This window comes from Hyperolius riggenbachi, chromosome 8, assembly GCF_040937935.1.
Source record: "Hyperolius riggenbachi isolate aHypRig1 chromosome 8, aHypRig1.pri, whole genome shotgun sequence".
NCBI lineage: Eukaryota > Metazoa > Chordata > Amphibia > Anura > Hyperoliidae > Hyperolius > Hyperolius riggenbachi.
In genome coordinates, this window is record NC_090653.1 from 44077261 (window position 1) to 44097304 (window position 20044).

At 49.2% G+C, this 20044-nt stretch overlaps 1 protein-coding gene across 2 annotated transcripts in view; it reads right to left on the reverse strand.

Moving 5' to 3' along the window:
• The window catches only part of LOC137528774 (complement factor B-like), a 161088-nt gene that overhangs the window by 135445 nt on the left and 5599 nt on the right, over positions 1–20044 (reverse strand). For both annotated transcript variants that reach the window (XM_068250341.1, XM_068250340.1), the window contains exon 3: positions 6679–6864. In XM_068250341.1, coding sequence (XP_068106442.1) covers positions 6679–6864 — 186 coding nt within the window. The remainder of the gene's footprint in view (positions 1–6678; positions 6865–20044) is intronic.

Sequence of the window (20044 nt, forward strand, 5' to 3'; positions counted from 1 at the left end):
TGAACCACGCAATGGCTGGGCTACTGCTGCTGCTGAGGCGGGTCTGGTGGTGAGTCTGGTGAACCCAAGGGAGGCAGTGTTGCTGGTGGTACCCTGTCCTGCCGCGTTTGGCCACAGAGTGGGATGTTTGGATAGAATGTGGCGGCTCATGCTGGTGGTGGAGAGGTTGTTAATACTTTTCCCCCTGCTCAGGCGGGTCTTGCACACCTTGCAAATCGCCATGGTAACATCCTCAGTGCAGTCTTCAAAGAAAGCCCAGACTTTAACTGGCTGAGGACTCGGACCTCGTGCGTGATGTGCTGGTGCTGCTTAACCCACTGCTGGACGCTTGAGAGGTCATCCAAGTAATTATCTGGTCCTGTTCTTTTGGATCTGTGAGGGTTGTTGTCCTGGACAACATGGGCAGTATTGAGTGGGTTTTCTTGGGTGCTCCCCTGTGGCCTGTACGTGAACCGTCAGGGGAAACACCTCTTCCCTTGCCCCTCCCTCTTTCACCGGATTTCTTCCTCATTTCACTTATCCTTAAAGTACACGCTGACTGGCAGCAGTACAGTGGCAGTACAGAAATGCTATACAGTGGTGGGTGAGCGGTGTACCACTATTGTCAGCAGTGACACAGAGCACAATGCTATACAGTGGCGGGTGAGCGGTGTACTACTGTTCCCAGCAGACACAGAGTGGAAGTAAACACAATGCTATATAGTGTGGCTGAGCCGTGTACACAGAGTGGCATTAAACACAATGCTATATAGTCTGCTATATAGTCACCCCGAACAGGGTGATGTTCTGCAGAACCCGAACAGTGGCAAACACTGTTCGCCCAACACTACTGGGAGGGAACGCAGATTTTAGTACCTAAACACACGATACAACATGTTTTCCGGGGTCGGACTCTGAGGCACATACAGATGGTCCCGATCATCATCCTCATCATACAACTCTTCTCCTGAGTCTGACCCACCCACCACCTCTGCCACCCCAACATCCCCAGACACAGACCCCTCATCGTCCTCAACATTAACTTGGGATGCTGGCCTGAGCCAGACCTCCTCCTCCACATCAGGCCCCGTCATCTCCTCAATGGCAGCCCTCATTAATCGCTCTGGCGACGGACTGATGGACACAACGTTCTCCTCCGGGGAGGGCTGCTGCTGACCACTGGCTGCTGGGGTGGATGTTATAGCTTGCGTGGGGCGTTGGCTGTTGCTGTTGTTGGGAGTGCTGCTCACAGCGGAGGTCTCTGGGGAACTCATGTTGAGCTCATATAGTGGTTGACGGTGAGTGGAGTATTACTGATCCCAGCAATATACACACTGACTGGCAGAGTACGCAATGCTATATAGTGTGGCTGAGCGAGGTACACAGAGTGGCAGTAAACAGAATGCTATATAGTGTGGCTGAGCGAGCGGTGTACCACTATTCCCAGCAGACACAGAACAGTGAACAGAATGCTATATAGTGTGGCTGAGCGAGCGGTGTACCACTATTCCCAGCAGACACAGAACAGTGAACAGAATGCTATATAGTGTGGATGAGCGAGCGGTGTACCACTATTCCCAGCAGACACAGAACAGTAAACAGAATGCTATATAGTGTGGCTGAGCGAGCGGTGTACCACTATTCCCAGCAGACACAGAACAGTGAACAGAATGCTATATAGTGTGGCTGAGCGAGCGGTGTACCACTATTCCCAGCAGACACAGAACAGTGAACAGAATGCTATATAGTGTGGCTGAGCGAGCGGTGTACTACTGTTCCCAGCAGACACAGAACAGTACACAGAATGCTATATAGTGTGGCTGAACGAGCGGTGTACTACTGTTCCCAGCAGACACAGAACAGTACACAGAATGCTATATAGTGTGGCTGAACGAGCGGTGTACCACTATTCCAAGCAGACACAGAACAGTGAACAGAATGCTATATAGTGTGGCTGAGCGAGCGGTGTACCACTATTCCCAGCAGACACAGAGTGGCAGTAAACAGAATGCTATATAGTGTGGCTGAGCGAGGTACACAGAGTGGCAGTAAACAGAATGCTATATAGTGTGGCTGTGCAAGCGGTGTACTACTATTCCCAGCAGACACAGAGTGGCAGTAAACAGAATGCTATATAGTGTGGCTGAGCGAGGTACACAGAGTGGCAGTAAACAGAATGCTGAGCGAGCGGTGTACTACTATTCCCAGCAGCGACACACAATGACTGGGGGGGACCCTGGCTAGCGTGGCTGGAGCGCGAACTACCCTGCCTGCCTACCCAAAGCTAAACCCACAGACAAATGGCGGAGATATGACGTGGTTCGGGTATTTATTTACCCGAACCACGTGACAGTTCGGCCAATCAGAGCGCGTTCGGGTCCGAACCACGTGACCCGTTCGGCCAATCACAGCGCTAGCCGAACGTTCGGGGAACGTTCGGCCATGCGCTCTTAGTTCGGCCATATGGCCGAACGGTTTGGCCGAGCACCGTCAGGTGTTCGGCCGAACTCGAACATCACCCGAACAGGGTGATGTTCTGCAGAACCCGAACAGTGGCGAACACTGTTCGCCCAACACTAGCTGCTGGCTGCAGGCCTGCAGCAGCAGCACCAGTGACAGACTCTCCCTCCCTAGTCCCTAATCACACAACCTAAACTGCCTAAAATACAATCTATCTACAATACAAAGCAATACAGTTGAAGATCAAGTGTTGGAGTGTAAAAACGCTAGGTTTAGAACAATAGCAATGCACTTGCACACAGACGAAAAAGCATTGGAGCAGTCTCTCAGTACAATCAGTCAGTAAGTCGCAAGCAGGACGAGTGAGGCAAGATGGCGTCCGCTATTTATAGAGGGGGGCTTAGCCAGGCTCCCCTTCTGTGATTGGCTACAGTCAGAGGGCTTGGAGCCCTCTGATTCGCTTGTGAGGACTCGAGGTGACATCTGTCGTGACGCTATCCGAGCTCGTGACGCTATCCGAGCTTGGATAGCCTAGGATATCTCCGGATAGCTGCTTGCTATCCGAGTGCGATCGGATAGCACAGCCCGGATAGTTAATACTATTCGAGCTCGGTATTCGAGCTCGAATAGTGAAAAAAGAGCTAGGATATCCGAGTAACTCGGATATCCTAGCTCAGATGAGCACTACTGCTTTCAATTGCATTTACATTGTACATTACATTTGCATTTACAGTTTGCATACTAGAGCAGCAGTTGGCTCTGTCCGTGACAGTTCTATATGTCGTGCGGGTGCCCTGGTGGGAGTATGTGAAGGGAGTTCAGAAGGCTGACGGCTGAGGGAAAGAAGGATTTTCTATGCCTAGCCGTCTTTGTGGAGATGGCTCGAAGCCTTCGTCCCAGTGGCATCGGACTAAAGTAGCAGTGGCCCGGGTGAGAGGGGTCGTTGGCGATCTTCAGGGCCCTCGATCTCAGTCTTTTGTTGTGTAGGAGGGCAAGTGAGGGGAAAGGTCTCCCAATGACCCTCTCCGCCGCCCTGATGACCCTCTGAAGTGAGTGCCTGTCGCTGGCGGTTGCGCCAGCGTACCAGGCCAGAATGGATGAGCAGAGGATCGACTCAATGGTAGCGGAGTAGAAATAGGTTGCAGATGAGGAGGGATTCTATTAATATTTAGGACAGAGAAAGGATTTGCTAGATTTCAAAAGCAGGAAAAGTTTTGAGGTTAGGACAGAGTTAGTTTGGAAGGGGGGAAAGCTTCTTTTTCTATGTTAATCTAATGTTATTGGGTTATCACATTATAGGAGGCATAGCTAAAACAGAGGGGGAATTGCTCAGCTGATAAACAAATTAATCATGTTTTCACTGTATTGGGTCGTGGTACAGCCCAACTACGGGCAGACATGCTTCCTTGCCCCATGCAGCATTCAATAATCAGATGATGATGATGAACCACTTCCAGATCCTTGTTATGTATATCAATGCTCCAGTTGTAAGTTTAGTTTGATGCACTATCGATCCCAGGAGAGGACGTCAGGATATGTGCTCCTAATCTTTTAGATAGGTTTGATGCCTGAGTTGTTTGCATGTCTGCACTATGCATGTTTGCTATTTTTCTGGCCACACCCCTTTAGCACCTCCCTAATAACATTTTTAAATGTCCTAACTTGAGGTGATGTGCCTGGCTAAATGTATCTTTTTCTTAACCACCTGGGCATTACGGACGAGCTTGGCTCGTCCAGTAACGCCGCGGTGGATTGCTCGGGCCCTGGTGGGCCAATTTGAATAATTATTTTTTTTAAACACGCAGCTAGCACTTTGCTAGCTGTGTGTTTTCGGCTCGCCGCCGATCCGCCACTACCCGAAAGAGTGCCCTTCCCCCTGCAGACCCCTTGCGCAGCCTGGCCAATCACCGCCAGGCTGCGCTATGGGGTGGATCGGGACTCCCTGTCGATGACGTCATTCCGTTCGTCGCCATGGTGACGGGGAAGCCCTGCAGGAAATCCTGTTCAGAACGGGATTTCGTGATGGGTATGATCACCGGCGGCGATCGGAAGAGGTAGGGGGATGCCGCAGGGAGGGGGGAATCATGTAGCTAGCGCTAGGCTAGCTACATAAAAAAAAATTAGGCTAAAAAACCCTCCCGCGGCCGTGCGCCACATATAATCAGAACGCTAGGGAGGTTAAAACTGACTCTTGTGGCCAGGGCTTAATCTAGTTGCACTCCCTATTTCCCCTGTTTGTGTGACCATTGCCAAGATGCACACAGCGTATGCTGGTGTGTGCATAGTGAACATTAATATATTTTGTTAGCTCCATTGTGAGTTTCGTTTGATGTACTATCTGTCCCAGGAGAGGACGTCAGGATACCTACTCCTAATCTTTTAGCTAGGTTTGATGCAATGACTGTTTGCATGTCTGCACTATGCATGTTACAGGGCCAGAGTTAGGACACCTATGAATACCTGGGTACTTCTGCGCAGTGTAGGTGACTACACAAGGGAATGATTCTTTTGTAACTAAGACCCCAGCTTTTATCTTAGCTGTAGGGATAGCAGTGGTGCCTGATTGATCCATGTGAATGCATTTGTTTGAACATTTGCATGTGAGTGTGCAAAGGGTTAACTGTTCGTTGCAATTTTTCTGGCCACACCCTCTTTAGCATTTGCCTAATAACTTATTTAAATGTCCTAACCTGAGGTGATATGCCTGGAGGTATGTATCTTTTTTTATCAAATAAAATTATTCTTAGTAAAAAGTGCTGCCCAAAAAAAGCCTGTCCCGCTAAAAATATATAGATCATCTCAGTGTGATAAGTAGGGATAAAGTTATTGGCAAATGAATGGAAGGAGCATGATGTGAAAATTGCTGTGGTTTTTAAGGGGAAATAACCTGCGGTAAGGAAGTGGTTAAAGGACACCCGAGGTGAAAATAAACTAATTAAATAAACAATGTATCTATCTTCCTTCTCCTAAAAATGACTTTTTAAGATATTCCACAGTTTTATTTTATATTTAAGTCTACTTTTTAAGTTTTTACTGTTTTATTGTTTTTGCTCAATAACACATTAATTGAAGTATGCCAGAGCTAAAATCTATGAACTATTGATCCTTTTAATCTTTTTCCTACTCTCAGAAGCCATGTTCTGCTAGGAAAGTGTTTTATAGTTGGAATTTCTTATCATTTAGAGTCACACTGTAGTCTGACTCAGTCCTGACCCAGACAGGAACTGCCACTTACATACCTGATGTTTAACTCTTTTAGACAGAGAAAGAAAAAAAGGAACACAGCACAGTTATTTGTGTGCCTGGCACTGCACATATACATGTCTATCTCATCACAGGGCAGTTTCTAGGTTAATTTTACCGAGGACGAGAGTATAAAAAATGGGCTCCCTTTCCCCCCACCCCGTGGACTCATGAACCCTTACTCTTTAGGGACAGTCACACGGCCAAAGGTCACAAGTAGATCTGCCTACTTACTAGTGACCAACCGCTCATCCAGGAGGAAGCAGGGACCAGGAAAACGCACAGGCGAAGAGAGCCACGGCAAGCCGACTCCTCCATGGGCGCCGCACACTGACAGCCTGCAGTACCGCTACAGGACACCAGGTGTCATCACGCAGTGGTGACATGATGATGACTTGACGTCTGAGGCAGGCAGCCCAGGAGGAGTCAGGTTTATCACGCTGGAAATCTTCTTTCTCCTTCCATTTGGCTGCACCACATGTCACCAGCTCCCTAGCCATTATGTTCTTCTGCCTGCACTCCCTTCTTCTACTTGATGCTCTCATCATGTCACATGTCCCCTTGGGGATCCTTTAAAGTTCCTGGTTGGGAGTCCGGACACATTTTCTCATTTTTGGACCATCACTGCTATGGGCTACAATCTTCTAAGAGTTCTGAGTCATGGGGCCAGATAAACAGCAGCAATAGTTGGAAATGTGGGTGCCTAAGCACTTTACACATGCTATTCATAGCCGCAGGTAGCCCCTGTGCTCACTATTGTATTGGACCAGGTGCCCTAATGTCTACCTATTATTGCCGTGGCCTATGTCAGAGCCCATCCTACCAGGGTGCCTTGGGTGCCCTTTTTTCCTGTTTTGGTTTGACTCGGTGTATGGAGATGAACTTTAAGACATGAGAAAACTATTTCTTCTTGCTTTAGTGTTAATAATTATAATTATGATAGATGACGTTTTATTAATCATCGTCACCCCCTTCTGACCTCCACACCCCACTTACAGAAGTTCTCGCAGGTAGTTGTGGTCCCGCTCCACCTCCCGTCCTTCTGGCAGATGCGTACCTCGGGTCCAAGTATTTCAAACCCCGCAGAGCATATGAAGTGTATACCCTCACCAAAGGAGTATTTTCTCATCTTTGGAAGGTAATCTCCATTGTCAAACTTCATCGGTGGTGCACAGACGACTTCTAGCAGAAAACAAAATAGACGAGACAAAAAAAAATAAGGCTTCAAAAAGAATTTACAGTTGCTCTTGCAGTTGGTGCCATTATCCCTAAATAGCACAGTAAATGGATATCTCTCCATTTAGGCATAACGGGAACCTGAGATGCAAGGTGTCTCAGGTTCCATACGTGCCTGGGGCTTCCTTAAGCCCCCCCTAAGGCCGCTCGTCCGTGGCTGTCTCCATGGGTGGTTCCTGTCCCCTGCAATTCAGCCCAAAAACCTTGCTGAGTAGCGCTTCATCATGCATGCATGGCCAGGCCAGGCGCACTCCCCTATCATGCTCCCATCCCTGGGAGCATTCTGCGCCTGCATAGTAGTGCTGTGTGCAAGCGATGCTCCCACCGGTGGGAGCACGACGGGGGTGTGTGCCTGGCTGGACCACGCATGCGTGACTAAGCCAGGCTTTCGGGCTGAATTGCGGGGGACCGGAGCAACCCGGGGAGACTGCAAGGGACAAGCAGCCTTAAGGGGGCTTAAGGAAGCCCCAAGTAAGTATGGCACCTGAGACGCTACTCCTCTCAGGTACACTTTAATTCACTAAGGCCTATGACCCACTAGGAGTGCATTTGCTGTGCTTGCCAATCGCTGGAAACGCATGATACCGGGCATGTCTTAAGCTCCCTCCCCCAATTCGAACACAATATATATCTTACACTAAGAATAAAGCACTGAGGCTGCTTCTGTGGAAAATCTTTGACCAAAGCAGCCATTTTATTAAATATCAAATGTAACAGAATTTTATTAAAAACTTAGTAAACATGAAGTGGTCAAAAAACCCAAAAGTGCAAAATAAGTGGGGCAAAGGGTCCGAAAGGTTTATATAAGACCATAAATTGGCAAACAGCCTTGATGACCGGCCCCAGACGTGGACGCCATCTCGGGGACAACTGTTTGCCCTCCTGTAACGATCGGTGGGCGCAGAGAGTATCTGATTACCGGTGATCTGCAGTATCACCGGAAATACAGATATATACCAGATTATAAGTGATCTGCAGTCTCACCGATAATCCGATATACAAACTAACCTCTGTTCGCCTGAGTAGAGTGTAGTGTTTTGGTGTAACAGTGACACTAGGAGGCCTAGGCCTCAGTGCAGCAAGGAGAACTGCACGGATTCCTTCCGCAGACCTGAGCTCTCCAAGACGGGAGGAGTCAGACTGACAGTAGGAAGGAAAGTCCGAGAGTGACACTCAGGAAGAAGTGTCACTAACAGGACTGGGAACCGCCTCCAATCGTGAGGTCGGTTCTCGAGGTCAGACAAGCCAGGTCGTACACACACGGACAGATAAAGTACAAATACAGTAGGCAAAGGCGGAGTCAAAGTACAGGCAGGGTTCGGCAACGGGGTATCAGATATATCGGGGTACAAAATCAGGAGGCAGAAACAGAGTCTAGGAACGAGCCGAGGTTCGGCAACAGAGTATCAGAAATATCGAGGTACAAGGTCAGAGTTCAGGAGGATAGTCGAGGCAGGCAAAAGTCATAACAGATAATCACAATCAAACTAGTACTTTAGCTATCAATAATCTAGCTAAGTGTAGGATTACAGCTCCAGCTGGTCCCGGCACACTTAAGGATCTGACTACGGATCTGGGTGCTCCCACATATGTGATCGCACGCCAGACAAAGAGCAAGTGAACAACCAGCAGTATATATACTCTAGGACCTTTCCAGGACCTCCCTAATTGCTGGTCCAATGAGAGCAGTGGAATTTGTCAGCTGACCCAGCTGGTCAGCCGACACCCTTCTAACTGCTATTTAAACTCTGCCTCTCTGCTCGCGCGCGTGTAAGTCTGAATCTTGGTGGACTATCAGTCCCAGCCACACCAGTACTGTCATGCAATGTATCTAGTGCGGGGGCCGCCTCTGATGCGGATTCCGCCGTTCCCAATGCGGATTCCGCCGCACTGCCTATGCGGCATGCAGCGTTTTTTCCGCGTTGTGACGCCATGCTGGACGCGGAAACAGCCGCCTCACCTTGAGAGACGGCGGCATTTCCGCGTTTCCTTACAGTACCCCCCCCCCCCCCGAGGAGTGGACTCCGGACAACTCCTACCAGGTTTCTCGGGATGTAAGGCATGAAACTCCCTCCTTAACTCGTCTGCATGCATTCGTGAACCCGGTACCCACTGTCTCTCCTCAATGCCGTACCCTTTCCAATGTACGAGGTACTGTACCGAATTCTGTACCATGCGTGAATCCAATATCTTTTCTACCTCGTACTCAGGTTGGTCGTCCACCACCACAGGAGGAGGAGGAGTGGGACCCACATGGACTGCTGGTTTAAGCAGGGATACGTGGAAGGACTTTACCCCACGCATGCTGGCGGGAAGATCAACGGAATACGTAACGTTGTTGATCTTCTTGGCCACTGAAAATGGACCCACAAACCTGGGGCCCAGTTTATCTGAGGGCTGTCTCAGGGTTAAGTGACGTGTGGACACCCAGACCAAGTCTCCTGGCTGGAACTTCCACTCCAATGAGCGTCTTTTGTCAGCCTGACCCTTTTGACTCTGGAATGCCCTTTCCAGATTACTCTTCACCTTCCCCCAGATGACTTTAAATGCCCTGTGCCAGGCTTCCAGGGTTGGAAACGGAGAGGAGGCAACTGGCAAGGGGGAAAACTTGGGCGATCTCCCCGTTACCACCTGAAAAGGCGAAAATCCGGAGGAGGAATTTCTCAAGTTATTTTGAGCAAATTCTGCGAAGGGCAAAAATCTGACCCAGTCGTCTTGTGCCTCCGCAACATAACATCTCAAAAATTGTTCTAGAGACTGATTTATCCTTTCAGTCTGGCCATTAGTCTGTGGGTGGTAGCCGGACGAGAAAGACAGCTTCATGCCCATTTGGTGGCAAAATGCCCTCCAGAATCTAGAAATGAATTGGACTCCCCTATCCGACACTATGTTTTCCGGAATGCCATGCAGCCGGAAAATGTGGATGATGAACAGGTCGGCCAATTCCTGAGCCGAGGGGAGTCCTTTCAAGGGCACGAAATGGGCCATCTTGCTGAAGCGGTCGACTACCACCCAAATGACCGACATGCCTTCAGACCTGGGGAGCTCACCCACGAAATCCATGGACAAGTGGGTCCATGGCTCACTCGGGGCGGGCAAAGGCTGTAAGGTACCGACAGGTGCCAGCCGGGAGGGTTTACTCTTAGCACATACTGCGCATTCCCTAACAAATTCCCTGCAATCAATAGACAGGGAAGGCCACCAGGCACACCTGGCTACAAGATCCTGTGTTCTGGCAACTCCAGGATGTCCAGCATTTTTATGTGGGTGGAACATTTCAAGGATCTGAAGACGAAAGGGCAAGGGAATAAACATGACCCCTTCAGGCTTCCCTTCCGGGATGTCCTGCTGGAAGGGGCTCAACGTCTCCTTCCAGTCTTCCCAAGTATCAATTGCAGCCAGCACCAATTTTCGCGGAACAATCGTCTCAGGGACGGAGGCCTGTGCTGTTTCTGGCTCAAAGCACCTGGATAGCGCATCTGCCTTAGTATTCTTACTGCCCGGGGTGTACGTAATCACGAATGTGAACCTTGAAAAAAACAGGGACCATCGAGCCTGACGAGGGCTTAACCTCTTAGCCCCCTCGATGTATTCCAGATTCTTGTGGTCGGTAAAAACCGTGATAGTATGCTCCGCTCCTTCTAACCAATGACGCCATTCTTCAAAGGCTAGTTTAATGGCTAAGAGTTCCCTGTTGCCTATATCGTAGTTTCTCTCTGCTGGAGAGAATCTCCGAGAAAAATAGGCACATGGGTGCAATCTACCCTGTAAGCCTGAACGTTGAGACAGCACAGCCCCCACCCCGACTTCTGAGGCGTCTACCTCAACAATAAAAGGGAAGGAAGTGTCTACGTGTCTTAGTATGGGTGCTGTGCAGAACAGCTCCTTCAAGGTCGAAAATGCCTGTAGGGCCTCAGGCGACCAGTGAGTAGTATCCGCCCCTTTCCTAGTGAGACTGGTGAGAGGTGCAATAACGGTGGAGTACCCCTTTATGAACCTCCTATAATAGTTTGCAAAACCCAGAAAACGTTGCAACGACTTTAACCCCACCGGCTGAGGCCACTCCAGAACAGCGGATACCTTGGCAGGGTCCATAGACAGGCCCGAGGTGGAGATTATGTACCCCAGAAAGGCGACAGATGTAAATTCAAAAATACATTTTTCCAACTTGGCGTACAGCAGATTTTGTCTCAACTTGTTTAGCACAAATCTGACATGGACCCTGTGCTCGGAGAGGTTGTTGGAGTAAATTAGTATATCGTCAAGGTATACAAGCACAAACCTACCCAACACCTCCCTGAATACCTCGTTAATCAATTCCTGGAAGACGGCTGGCGCATTGCACAACCCGAAGGGCATCACTAAGTACTCGTAATGCCCATCGGGTGTGTTGAAGGCCGTCTTCCATTCATCGCCCTCTCTAATGCGGATCAGGTTGTATGCACCCCTCAGATCCAATTTTGAAAAGATCTTAGCGTCTGTGACCTGCGTGAATAAATCGTCTATTAATGGCAACGGATAACGATTCTTCACCGTGATTTTATTTAGGCCCCGATAATCGATGCAAGGTCGAAGACCTCCGTCTTTTTTCTTAACAAAAAAGAAACCGGCCCCTGCAGGCGAGCGGGAGGGGCGAATGAACCCCTTGGCCAGATTGTCACGGATGTACTCCTGCATAGCCACCTTCTCTGGTCCAGACAAATTATACAGGTGACCCCTAGGGGGCATACAACCGGCACGGAGATCGATGGGGCAATCGAAAGGGCGATGAGGAGGTAACCTATCAGCAGCCCTGGGACAGAATACATCCGAGAACTCGGAGTATTGCTCGGGAACACCCTCCACATGTACCTTGGTCTGACCTAATACCACTTTTCCTAGGCACTGTTGGGAACAGAAGTCTGACCAACTGGTTAATTGTCCTGTCGCCCAATTGATCTGTGGCGAATGAAGCTGCAGCCAAGGCATACCTAGGACAATGGTGGAGGTGGTCATATGTAACACAAAAAAACGTAAACTCTCCCTATGCAGTACCCCAGTAATGACTTCCACCTCTGGTGTCTGGGACAGCGGACGGTCCCTTTGTAACGGGGAGTCGTCCACGGCAGTAACCTGGATAGGTGGTTTTACTGGGGTGAGAGGAATGTCCAACTTCTCTGCAAATTCGGAACTCATGAAGTTAGCCGCGGAGCCTGAATCAATAAAGGCCTCTGTGGCTTCAGATTTGTCCCCCCATGTAATCGTACAGGGGAGGAGCAATCGTCTTTCTTTCAGGGGTGCGAGCTGGGCGCCTAGGGTGTCACCCCTTATCACTCCTAGGCGGTAGCGTTTCCCGGCTTATCCTTATTAGGCTTAATGAGACAGTCTCGTACCCTATGCCCCCCTTCACCACAGTATAAACATAGTTGTTCCGACAATCTCCGTCTTCTCTCCACTTGGGTCAACTTAGACCGACCGATCTGCATCGGCTCAGGTGGAGGCAAGACCGGAGATGATGAGACAGAAGGAGACGGAGTTACTAGGGGTGCAGCGGGAGGCACTGTGTAAGAGGTCGGCCTAAGCCGATGACTGCCCCTAGTCTGTCTCTGATGGCGTAGCCTACGGTCGATTCGAATGGCCGATGAGATGGCCTCGTTGACTGTTTTGGGTTCGGGTTGGCTTAACATTAGGTCGGAGACCTTATCCGACAACCCAGACAGGAAGTAATCTAACAGGGCATAAGTGCCAAACCTGGCCGTAACTGACCACCTACGAAATTCGGCCGCGTAATCCTCGACTGGACCCCTGCCTTGCCGTAAAAGTTGGAGCTTCCGCTCAGAGGATGCAGCAAGGTCAAGGTCGTCGTAGATTACGGCCATGGCCTTAAAAAATTCCTCTACCGAGGTCAGAGCAGTATCGGTAGAAGGCAGGTTGTATGCCCATGACTGGGAGTCACCAGACAGCAAAGTTTTAATAAAGGTGACCCGTTGGGTCTCAGTCCCCGAGGATCGGGGTCTCAACTCGAAATACGATAACACTCTACTCCTGAAATTCCGGAAGTCAGACTTGTGGCCGGAAAATTTATCAGGTACAGGCATACGTATGTCAGTACTAGGAGAGGATCGCACTGAATCAACTGACGTCTGGAGGGTTTGCACAGAGCCTGACAGGACATCAATCATAGTCTTGTGGCTACCCAGCACTTGGTTGATGTTTTCCACCGAAGTGGCAAGTGCGCCCAGACGGTCAGTATGTGCGTCCATTTGCATTTTTTGGGTCTGGCGTTCTGTAACGATCGGTGGGCGCAGAGAGTATCTGATTACCGGTGATCTGCAGTATCACCGGAAATACAGATATATACCAGATTATAAGTGATCTGCAGTCTCACCGATAATCCGATATACAAACTAACCTCTGTTCGCCTGAGTAGAGTGTAGTGTTTTGGTGTAACAGTGACACTAGGAGGCCTAGGCCTCAGTGCAGCAAGGAGAACTGCACGGATTCCTTCCGCAGACCTGAGCTCTCCAAGACGGGAGGAGTCAGACTGACAGTAGGAAGGAAAGTCCGAGAGTGACACTCAGGAAGAAGTGTCACTAACAGGACTGGGAACCGCCTCCAATCGTGAGGTCGGTTCTCGAGGTCAGACAAGCCAGGTCGTACACACACGGACAGATAAAGTACAAATACAGTAGGCAAAGGCGGAGTCAAAGTACAGGCAGGGTTCGGCAACGGGGTATCAGATATATCGGGGTACAAAATCAGGAGGCAGAAACAGAGTCTAGGAACGAGCCGAGGTTCGGCAACAGAGTATCAGAAATATCGAGGTACAAGGTCAGAGTTCAGGAGGATAGTCGAGGCAGGCAAAAGTCATAACAGATAATCACAATCAAACTAGTACTTTAGCTATCAATAATCTAGCTAAGTGTAGGATTACAGCTCCAGCTGGTCCCGGCACACTTAAGGATCTGACTACGGATCTGGGTGCTCCCACATATGTGATCGCACGCCAGACAAAGAGCAAGTGAACAACCAGCAGTATATATACTCTAGGACCTTTCCAGGACCTCCCTAATTGCTGGTCCAATGAGAGCAGTGGAATTTGTCAGCTGACCCAGCTGGTCAGCCGACACCCTTCTAACTGCTATTTAAACTCTGCCTCTCTGCTCGCGCGCGTGTAAGTCTGAATCTTGGTGGACTATCAGTCCCAGCCACACCAGTACTGTCATGCAATGTATCTAGTGCGGGGGCCGCCTCTGATGCGGATTCCGCCGTTCCCAATGCGGATTCCGCCGCACTGCCTATGCGGCATGCAGCGTTTTTTCCGCGTTGTGACGCCATGCTGGACGCGGAAACAGCCGCCTCACCTTGAGAGACGGCGGCATTTCCGCGTTTCCTTACACCTCCATTTCCAAACTCGAAGATGACCAAGTTATTTTAGGTGTCCGCCCCGCGGCGAAGACCTTCTTCACACCCAAAAACCTGCCTCCGGAGCCTTACCCCGCCGGCTGCAATGACAACTTACTCCAATACACACATCACATAAATTAGGGTGGGTGGGTAGTTCTCCAAACTTTCTTCTCGACATCCACCCTGTCCTTATCTCCTCCCCTCACTGAAGCCTTCCTGGCCCTGCCTACCCGTCCTAGCTAGCCCGGGAAAAGGAAAGGGGGGTGGCCCAAAAACGTAACCCCGAGATGTCCGCTCGCTGACAGCACAATCATGGTGGCCTGCCCTTATTGCTGTTCTGCCAGTGCAGGCATTGCTACCTATTAACATCAATAGCAGTGGCGTAGCTAAGGAGCTGTGGGCCCCGATGCAAGTTTTACAATGGGGCCCCCCAAGCACTCTATACATAACAATTGATATGGCGCACCAAAACCTGCCAATGGCAACTACAGTGTCAGAGGTGCAAGAAGGGGATGGGGAACAGTTTGGTAATGATTACTACTGTTCAAAGTATCTGTAGAAGTGATTATTTTGAGCACAGGGCCAATAGAGAGCTAATACTGCAGTTGAGAGAGGGCCACTCTGGGCCCCTCTGGCCCAAGGGCCCCGATGCGGTCGCTACCTCTGCACCCCCTATTGCTACGCCCCTGATCAATAGGATGAAAAAAGAAAAAGCGTACGGCATGCAGAAATACAATTGTGTCATGCATGCAGATCTCTATAACAGTGCATGTCACAGCTAGAGGGATTTGGATACGTTCTCGCATCATCACAAGTATCGGCGTCCATCTTTGAGAGGCACACCGGTTATAGTGGAAACAGGCCCTGGCTGCTGTATGCTTTCTTCCCCACTGGACAATGTGCCCCAAGGACAGATTGATACTTATTTTCCCCCAGGCCAAGTACGTTTGGCTTCCCCTCCATGTGTAGCAGTGCCCCTTCCATTCCATGTGCCGCCCCCTCTTACATGTGTAACATGCATTTACTGTAGCTCCTTTCTTTTACATACAACCCCTTGGACATCATCTCCCCCTTTTCATGTGTTCCCAATTTGCAGTCTTCTCTTCTCTATTTCACATCCAGGTGCCCCCTTGGGCTGCCCAGGCCTTCCTGGTCTTTCCAGAAAGCCCGCCCTGTGTGTCCCACTCCTTTCAGTACTGTTCCCATTATATCCTCAATTTTACCTGTACAGTAGCCCCCAGGGGCTTAACAATAGGCCCTACAATGGATGCAGCCACAGGGGGCCCTGTCCTTAGAGACTGGCGACTAAAGGCAAGCAGAGAAAAAAACTTTCTGCTCTTTGCACAATTGTTCTAATGACTGCATCTGCTTAGCCACTGATAATGAATCATACAGACAAAGATGTGTAGACAGTCCCTATTCATTGTGCAGCAGGCTCTTGTGTACAGTAGTGCCCAGCCCCCAGCTTCTCCATCCCTCCCCAAGTGCTCTGTACTGTAGTGATGCTGGAGAAGTCTGCAGAGCCAGTTCTGCTCCATCACAGATGGACAGAGTGAGTGTAATAAGCTGAGGCTGGGAGCACACTCATCTGTCGTTTTTTTGTATGCGTTTTCCGCACTCCATGTGTGTCTGCAAGTGTGAAAACATGCAAATGTATCACAGAAGTTATTGTCATGGATAGAGAAAATGCCCCCAGTGATTCGCTGCTGTTTTTATCTGTATGGGGAAAACACATTCAAGTGTACACTAGCCAATTGAATTACATTGGCTTTCAGTTTACCTGTGCAGAAAGTGGGGGTGGAAGGGGCCCATCCAAAGCTTCGCGCAGGGGGGCCCAGTGATTTCTAGTTACGCCCCTGGCAGCCCCTTCCATGTATATATCTTCAATAGCGCCAGCATACCATGGGCTTGATGGACATAACAGTGGTAATATTACTGTGTGCACAGAGATTGCATGGCAATATTCCCCTTACTTCCAACAGTAAGTAGGGCGAATAACGCTATTAGCTTGACCCGCGGTACTTGAGTAAAGCATTTCAACCATTACTAATGGCAGGGCCGGAGCTACAATAGGAAAAAATGGGCAATTGCCCCAGGGCCCCAGAGCCTGTAGGGGCCCCCAAGGTGTCCCTCACCCATCTTAACTGTTGCTCCCCAGGGACTCTGCAGAGTCTGTTAAGTTGGGAGGTGATTGGGGGAGGGTCAGCAGCCAGCTCTTGGGCCCAGGAGGAAAATTTGGCTGTGTGAGAAGCCGCCGCGTGTACTCAGAGCGGGGCGGCTGATTCCGCGTCCAACGCGGCGGTTGGCACGCATAGGCCTACATCCAGTAGTGTGGCCGAACGCGGAGGAACCGCCGGCATGCTTTGATAGCGGTGCGGCGGATTCCGCGTCCAGCGTGGCAGGTGATTTGCAACACATGTCTGGTGTGGCTGGGACTGATAGTCCACACAGGTTCAGAAGGACGCGCGCGCAGAGAGGCAGAACTTATATGACAGCCAGAAGGGAGTCAGCTGACCTAGCCGGCCAGCTGACGATTCAACCAGTTCCTATTGGTTCAGCACTTAGGGGAGGCGCTGGAGAGCGCTTTGCTATATATACTGGGTGCTGGTCATTCTCTGGTGGTCTGCCGTTGCGATCACTACGTGGAAGCACTCAGACCTTTTTGTCAGATTCTCTGTTACTGTATATCTCTGTTATACTTCAGACTAGTTCCAGGGTGTTGCTGATCAAGGACCTCACACCCAGATTAGGGACTTGTGTTACCATTCTGTTATACTTCAGACTAGTTCCAGGGTGTTGATGATCAAGGACCTCACACCCAGTCTAGGGGATTGTATTATCATTCTGTTATTCTTCAGACTATTTCCAGGGTGTTGATGATCACGGAGCTCACACCAAAACTAGGCATTGTTTATTATTTGTTATGACCTTCTGCTTTCCTGACTATCCCTCTGCTTTCTGATTCGGTACCACGCATATCTGATATCACGTTGCCAAACCCTGCCTGACTTGGATACCGAATCAGCCTTCTGTCTTTGTACCTTATCTGTCTGTCTGTTGCAGGCCTGGCTTGTCCGACCTCGAGAACTATCTCCTCTGTTTAGAGATAGTTCACAGAATTGTCAGTGACACTCCACCATTGGTGTCACTCACACCCTGGTCCTTCCCACACTCAGTCTGACTCCTCCCCTTTGGGAGCCTCAGGCCTTGGAAGGGGCCTGTCCTTTGGGCAGTATCCCATACTGCCTTATACCCCCTTTACGGGGACCCTCCTCAAAGTATTACTGTTGCACCAAACACTCATATTACTCAGGTGTCCAGAGGTTAGAGATATATCTGATTATCGGTGATACTGCAGATCATCAATAATCGGGTATATATCTGTATTCTCTGTGATACTGCAGATCACCGGTAATCAGATCCTCTGTGTTACACCGATCGTTACAGGCTGCAACAAAGGGCCTCTAATGACACTTTTTGGTCAGGGGGTGTCTGTCTAATTTTGCCCTAGGGCCCAATTGTTACTTGAACCGGCCCTGACTAATGGTAACAGGAGATATTGGCAGCGCTTCCAAATACAGGCTACAGCCGAGTTGACCAGCTGCATAGATGTGCAGAGCCCACACACGGGCAGATTATACAATTTACATTCAAAACAGATGCAGCAAAGGAGGACGTTGTCTTCAAGGACAGCCTGTGCACAGATTATTCAATACTGGACTCTTCCACGATGATGACGCGATCTCTCGCTAACAGTTAAAACCTGAACCTGAGGCTGCTAGCCATAAATGGTCTACACATTTTCTAAAGAACAGGGAAAAGATTGGCATCGCTCAATCAGGCTGCAACTGAAATGAAACCAACAGAGGTGTGCAGCGGCCCCCAGGGACTTAAATTACACACCTTAGGCTTGATTCACAAAGCGTTGCTAACAGTTAGCACGCTGGTGAAAAGCCCCTTATCACGCCTAAACCTGCATTTAGGCATGATAAGTTTAGGCATGATAAGTTTAGGTGTGATAAGTTTAAGCACCAACTGGGTTAGCACCGCAGTGCACAGCTGATCAAAAGTTTTGCGCTAGCAAAGTCTGGTGCACTTCGCATAGAGTTCGCGATCTAAACTTATCACGCCTAAACTTATCACGCCTAAACTGGCTTTTCACCAGCGTGGTGCAATGGTTAGCATGCCTAAAGTCTTTTAGGCGTGATAACTGGGTTTGCACCGCTTTGTGAATCGAGCCCCTTGAATACAAATCAGATGCAAAACTATGCACTAAACCCTAATCTAAATAAACTGAATGCAAACTGATACACATGGATGCAGCTAGCCATAAGTAGACTTACATTTTTGTACAACAGGAGATATTGGCAGCTCTTCCAAATACACTAATGGTATCGCTCATTAGTAATGCACGTTACCGCAGCAACAGTTACACTACGTGTGTACCATGGATCGCACTAATGGCCTAACTCGTGGTACTTACCAGCAGAAGTAAGGCCTCATTCACACCTAAAATAGAAAAACAAACACAAGCATTTTGCGTTTTTGTGGGTTCCCCCCTCTTGGCGCTTCCACTGCGCGCTGCGTTTCTGGTAAAAGCACTTTTCTAAGCGCTTTTCCAGAGCGGTTTTGTAATTCACTCCCTGACGCAAGTCAGGGAGTGAACTCTCTGACCCGGAAAAGAATAAACACAATGGGCTCGATTCACAAAGCGGTACTAACCCAGTTAGAGACTTTAGGCGTGATAACCATTGCACCACACTGGTGAAAAGCCAGATTAGGCGTAATAAGTTTAGGCATGATAAGTTTAGGCATGATAAGTTTAGATAAGTTTAGATCGCGCGCAAAGTCCTGCACGCAAAGCAGCACCATTAAACTCTATGCGAAGTGCACCAGACTTTGCTAGCGCAAAACTTTTGATCAGCTGTGCACTGCGGTGCTAACCCAGTTGGTGCTTAAACTTATCACGCCTAAACTTATAACACCTAAACTTATCATGCCTAAACTTATAACACCTAAACTTATCATGCCTAAACTTATAACACCTAAACTTATCATGCCTAAACTTATCACACCTAAACTTATCAAACCTAAACTTATCATGCCTAAACTGAGTTTAGACATGATAAAGGGCTTTTCACCAGCGTGCTAACTGTTAGCACCGCTTTGTGCATCAGGCCCAATGTATTTATCCTTAAAAACACTCACACAATTACTGCACAAAGCAGTTTTTTTAGTGTTTTTCCTATACCTTCCATTGAGGCAAAATCCCCTCAAAAATGGTACAGGCACCACTTTGCTGAGCAGATCGGAAACGAACCGCTCACCTGTGAGCTCTCTCATAGGGAATCATTGCACACGCGTTTTTAGGGCGATTTTGAAAATCGCCTGCACTTGAAAAAAAGGGCAAAAACGCCCTGGATGTAAACAAGCCCTGAGGGTAGTATTGCCATGCGAACTCTGTGCACAGCAATATTACTGTTGTTACATGCACTAAAGACCCATGTCTGCAGCACACCTAATTAGTTGTGCCAAAAACTGCAAACCAAAAAAAATCACCCCGGGGACTCACTGGGAGAGCATTTGCAGTGCTTGCCGATCGCTGGAAACGCAGCCTAACCAAAATCAAATCTTTGTGTGCGGGGGAAAAGAAAAAAAAAAGAGCAGGCAGCAAAAAAATATGGGAGCATACATGCCTTGAGAAAATGGGACCCTGCAAAGCCCCCCCCCCCCCCCCCCC